The 6,302-nt window shown below is 30.0% G+C and overlaps 1 protein-coding gene across 1 annotated transcript in view; it reads left to right on the top strand.

Moving 5' to 3' along the window:
• The first annotated feature begins 2,073 nt into the window (after window positions 1–2,073).
• LOC106753402 (primary amine oxidase) overlaps window positions 2,074–6,302 on the top strand; it is a 6,027-nt gene continuing 1,798 nt past the window's right edge. The window contains exons 1-3 of the mRNA XM_014635203.2: window positions 2,074–2,851; window positions 4,941–5,322; window positions 5,502–5,615. Of these exons, the coding sequence (XP_014490689.1) occupies window positions 2,076–2,851; window positions 4,941–5,322; window positions 5,502–5,615 (1,272 nt within the window). The 5' untranslated portion in view covers window positions 2,074–2,075. The remainder of the gene's footprint in view (window positions 2,852–4,940; window positions 5,323–5,501; window positions 5,616–6,302) is intronic.

Below are 6,302 nucleotides of genomic sequence, written 5' to 3'. Positions count from 1 at the left end.
TTCTTTGCTGCCACCTCGCATACATCAACAACATCATTCTCTCACCAATTCTCTCACATTTCAGAAGCGTATTCCACACAACACCATTCTTCATTTTCAGTCATCAGTGTTTCTCTCTTCCGAGAGCGTCTCCAGCCAGCAACCCTAGCTTCCTCACGGCTCAGCCTCCGTAAGTCATTTCTCACTGAAACACTCTCCACATTCACCTTCTCCTAGTTGTTCCTCCCTTTTTGACCGATTGGTTTCACGTTTCCCTTCATCTTCACCGATTGAAATCGGATTCTAGCCGTTCCACCGATTAATCGGTCTATTTCACCGATTAAAGCATCTTAAACCATCGGATCTAGATCCTCCCTCGAACAATCCTTCCTTCTAGGGTTCGTTCGACCTATTCCCTTTCCAACACCGAAACCTAGGGCTTCCAGATCTTTATGTTCATTTCGCTGCATCATCTCTTCCAAGTACGTGTTTGCTTCGGTCTCTCCGATCTTCTCCAATTTGTCGTGACCGGGACTCTATCAATACTAAATTCTTTTATGTGAAAAAAATTCACAATTTAGGAAAATTACTAAAAAGGAATGTATATATCAATGAAATTGTTTCCCCTTCATTTTGTTATTTTACTATTATAGATTATGGTTTTTATTTTAAAAACTATTAATTTAAGGTAATTAAAATGAGTGAATCGATCTGAATCACATATGTTAAGTCACTACAAAGTTAATCTAAAAAAATCAATTTAACTTGGATCATAATTTTTAAAAGTTAAAAATTATGTAACCAAACTAGACCCACTTAGAATTGATAGATAAGTTAAATGTGTTATGTCATTTAAGTATATTTGATTCTTTAAACTTGTTTTATATAGTTGTTGTAGTATAATAAAAGTAAATTAACTCAATATTTTTGTTTATAATAGTAAAATCAATGTGGATCTATTTAATCACAATTAAGAAATAATATAAAAATAATAAGGAAAAATCAAATTGTTAAACTTATATAATTAGATAAATAAATAAATTAAATATTTAAAATATTTAAATATTATTGAAAAATATTTTAGTTTAAAGAAATTAAAATATCAACTTATGTAATTAAAATTAGTAAAAAATTACAATAAAAAAAAAATTAAAGATATGATAAAAGGTTGTTGATGAATTACTAACTAGCAGGTATATAAATCAGATTCAATGTAACCTACATTTAAGATATTTTATTTTTTCTAAATCAATCTGACTCGTGGGCAGTCGGAATAACTTTAATCAAGTTAACACTTTTATATGTGTATAAGATAATTAAGATATTTAATTAAAATATAAATTCAATTATTTCATTAAAAAATAATAAAAGTAATTGAAAAATGATTATATAAAATGATAGGTTGTCAACTCGTTATAACCAATCAAACATACACTTCTCCTTGTCACAAATAAAACGTGGGAAATTGTTTTTACAAAATTAAGAAATAAATATATTTTTTATGTTAAACAAAACCCATTTTAGTGTTAATATATTGTATATATACGTATTTATTGAAAGTTGAAAAGTACTATTATTCTGTTGACATGATTTTTCTAGCTTCACCCTACAACTCATTTTATTAATCTTATATTCAATAATTTAATTTCTATTTTAATTAAATAATTTAATTTAACATTTATTATTATTATTATTATTATTATTATTATTATTGTTATTATTATTCAGGAATGTGGTTCAAATGAAAAGAGTATCAAACTTTGTGCACTGAAAGCAATTTTGACAATATTTTTTGACAATTTTTTTGACAACAGAACGTGTCATCAATTTATTGGTCTATTTAAATTTATGTTTAAAAAATATTTAAAACGGATCAATCACAAGCTGCCACGTATACGTTGTCAAAAAATTGTTAAAAAAGTGTTTAAAAAATATTTAAAATGGACCAATCACAAACTATCACGTATGTGTTGTAAAAAATTATTAAAAAAGTTTTGTTAAAAGAAGTTTTTGCAATTATTAACCTCACTTTCATGTGTATAAAAGGAGTGGCTCTCATTGTTATAGTAAGCAAGTGAATGACATAAACTTGAACCATGAAACTCTTCGTGCACCTCCTCTTCTTCTTCTTCTTCTTCTTCCTTCAAGCAGCAGTTTCCATTGGTCCCTCGCAATTGACTCACCCATTTGACCCATTAACAAAACAAGAAATCACCCTAATCCAAACCATAATCCTAAATAAATATCCGACCAAAAGAAACCATGTCAAGTTCCACTACGTAGGCCTCGACGACCCCGACAAAGCCACTGTCCTCAAATGGGTCTCAACCGGCGCCCCAACCACACGCAATGCCTTCGTCATCGCCATCATCAACTCCCAAGTCCACGAGCTCACAATAAACCTACGGTCCTCTCGGCTTCTCTCCGACAACATCCACACCGGAAACGGGTTCCCCACCTTAACGGTGGATGAGCAAAGCGACGCCTTGCAACTGCCCTTCAAGCACCGTCCCTTTGTGGAGTCCATAAAAAAGAGGGGCTTGAACTTGTCGGAAGTGGTGTGCTCTGGTTTCACCGTCGGATGGTACGGCGAAACCCAGAGCAGCAAAAGGGTTCTTAGAATCGAGTGCTTCATGAAGGAAGAAACTGCGAATATCTACGTGAGACCCATCAATGGAATAACCATTGTGGCTGATCTTGAACAGATGGAGATCATTGAATATCATGACAACGCTGTTGAGCCTGTTCCCAAGGCGGAAAACACCGAATATCGAGCTTCGCATTTGAAACCACCGTTTGGTCCGAGGCTTCATTCTTTTGCCTCATATCAACCCGAGGGTCCTGGCTTCACCATCAAAGGACACAGTGTCAGGTATATAAGAGTAAAATTCTTTATTAATATATCTTATATAAAATAATAACAGGTTAAATATGTTTTTCTTTTTAAATTACGAAGCTATTTTCATTTTTCATTTAAACTTTAATCCATTTTAAATTTTTTTAGAAAATCATTTATAATTAACATCACTAATTTTTTCTTGATGTGTTACCTTTTAAGACACATGTATTGTATTTCAAGACTAGCATTTCAATGACAAATAATGTGCAATATTTCCAACTTAGTAAGATTAACAAGACACTTGTACTAGTCTTTCCATATCGGCAAAACATCTGGATAGATCGGTTAAAAGTATATCGAATAAGGTGAATGGAGGATCCATATAGCATGATGGGAAGTTTGGATAGTCCAATAAAGTGCATGGAAAACTTGAATAGTTCAGTGGGAGTTCCAGACAAATTGGTAAGGTGTATTGAGAACTCAGATAGCTCAGTGAATTGTCTAGATAACACGTTTAACACCTTACTAAGCTCTCTAAATTTTCGACCGAGCTATCCGAGTTTTCCATGTACCTACAAAACTATCTGGACATCTCACCGAACTATATGAATTCTCAATTCACCTTAGTGGGTTGTTTGGACTTCTCACCAAACTATCCAGATGTCTTGTCGATCTTAGAATATAGTACACTTATCTTGTCGACCATACTCGCTTGGGACATGACACACTATTTACCATCAAGCTATTTTGTTGACTTCGAAATACAATATATGTGTTTTAAATGAGTTTAACACATGACACATTATTTGTGAGATTAGATAAAAACTAATGATGTTGGTCAATAATAACTAAATTTGTAACTTTTTAAAAAGAAAGGAACAAAAATAGGTCCATGTTTAGGTAAAGAATGAAAACAAAAAATATGTAATAGTTCTTTTAGAGATAAAAAACATATTTAACAAAAAAATATATAAGCAAATGATTTAAAAAGTGTATATATATATATAAGTAAATAATGTATTAAACATCGGACTTTTTATTATATATATTAAAAATAATGAAATACGATCTCATGAGGTTTTTATAATAGTACATGGGATGTTAATCCATATATTAAGTATGAGCATACTTCACTTGGTTAAAAAACCGTTTGGTAGATTAGATTTGTTGATATAACGAAACATAATCACAATAATTTTATTGACTAAATTGAAAGAGAAATCTACAGTGGAATAGGAATGGACTTTGGATTTTGAAGCGTTTTTCTTTCAACAAAATTAGGGTTTTACTAATTCATGTGAAAATTAAATTTAAATATAAAGTTTTTTTGTATGAATTATTAAATTCATTTATCTATATTTTACACAAACCTTGGGATTTACATTACCTATTAAGAAAAGTTTTACATTCATAGATAAATGTGGACCACCTAATATTCCTCTAATTAAAGGGAACCATTTAGTTTACGAAAAGATAATAAAATGAGTGGTTTAAATGGTTGACAAAAAAAAAATAGCATTTGATATTTCATCGCCTCTATAATTGAATTTAAAAACATGAAAAAGAAAACATTATTCACTTTTTATTTTAAAACAAGTGTGATTCATTTCCAGAACATGAAAAACAAAAAAAAAAAAAAATCAAAAACTCTTCTCTGTGCCAGATCTGTGAATATTGCCTTCAATTGACAAGGTCCTCAATAAAGTCAACATGTCTTTGTTTACGTGGTCTTTCATCTATGCTCTAAATTGTTAAAAACGTAAATTAATTAATGTTTTTTGGTAAGATAACTTTTCATCATTTTTCTGAGAGTTGAATGAAAGTAATTATTTACCAATTGCAATTAATTGACAAACACGTCATGTATTATCTTTAGAAAAATGTATTTTTAATAATTTTTTTTAGTAATTTTTTTATAATTATTTATGTAGATTGATCTTTTTAAATATACAAATCTATGACACAAAATTTATTGTCAAAAAGTTTTAAAATATCATGATTGTTATTTTCATTTTAGGTATTGAAATATTTTGTGGTGATAAAGAAAGGTATAACTGGTAACAAGTTATTACTATGTTTTAGTTTGTTATGTTAGAAAGTGATGCATGTTTTGATTGTTCAGCTGGGCGAATTGGAAGTTTCACATAGGGTACGATGTTCGAGCTGGAGTGATAATTTCAACAGCATCAATCTACGACCCTGAAGTGCATAAATCTCGTTCAGTGTTATACAGAGGATACATTTCTGAACTATTCGTGCCATACCAGGATCCAACCGAGGAATGGTATTACAAGACATTCTTCGATGCCGGTGAATTCGGGTTCGGTCAATCTATGGTTTCTTTGGAACCCTTCCATGATTGTCCCCCACACGCACAATTCCTAGATTCCTATCTTGTCGGAAGGGACGGAAGCCCTCAACTCTTGCACAACGCTATCTGTGTGTTTGAACAGTATGGTGGTATCAGTTGGCGTCACACTGAAACAGGAATTCCTAACCAGGAAGTGAGACTTTTTCCTCCATTAATATCTTAATTAATTTTATTTTTATATAATAATAATAAAATTAAAAAATAAAATATTAGAAATGCTCCAATCCTTAAGATAAAATATTAGAAATATCCCATGTGTTCGTTCTTATTATTCAAGTTCTGGAACTAAACATGCATGTTTTATTTTTTCAGATACGAGAGGTTAGATCTGACGTCACTCTTATAGTTAGATCAGTGGTTACAGTCGGCAACTACGACAACGTCATAGATTGGGAGTTCAAAACAAGTGGTTCAATCAAGCCTGCTGTAAGTTTCATGTTAATAGTATATAAAATATTTTATATAATTTAATTTAGAGTTAAATATATTTTTACTATCTAAATTTGGATTTAAATTAAAATTTATTTTTATCTTAAGTTTTAATACGTTTTTATTTTTAATTTAGTAAAGTTAATTTTTTTAGTGTTAAATAATATAATAGAGTTAAGTTTAAAAAAAAATTATTTTTTTTAAATTACAGATAAAATATATCAAAATTTAAAATAAAAATAAATTTTAATTTTATATGAAAATTGAGTATCTAAAAATATCTTTAATTCATCAATTTATATAGAGTAAAAGTAATAATTAATATTTTATCATTTATAGAAATTGATTGATTTGATTAGATGTGAATCGAGGGCGCGTGACTATGATAGAATACAGTACTGTCCCGGTATGTGAAATGCATGACAATTTATATATGGAAAATAATATTTTAACATCATTTTTTGACACCATTTTGACATTGCACATGTGTCAAAATGTAATTGAACGATTTCAAATTAAAAAAGTTGAGGCAGGGGTATATTTGGAAGAGAAAAACCAAAGTTTATTTTTTTAATTTGAAATCGTCCAACCACATTTTGACACATGTACAGTGTCAAAAAATAGTGTCAAAATATCATTTTCCTTTATATATAGTATTGTAAGAGGAAACACACACACACACAC

The sequence above is a fragment of the Vigna radiata genome, unplaced genomic scaffold (assembly GCF_000741045.1).
Source record: "Vigna radiata var. radiata cultivar VC1973A unplaced genomic scaffold, Vradiata_ver6 scaffold_228, whole genome shotgun sequence".
NCBI lineage: Eukaryota > Viridiplantae > Streptophyta > Magnoliopsida > Fabales > Fabaceae > Vigna > Vigna radiata.
This window is presented reverse-complemented; position numbering and strand designations above follow the sequence as displayed.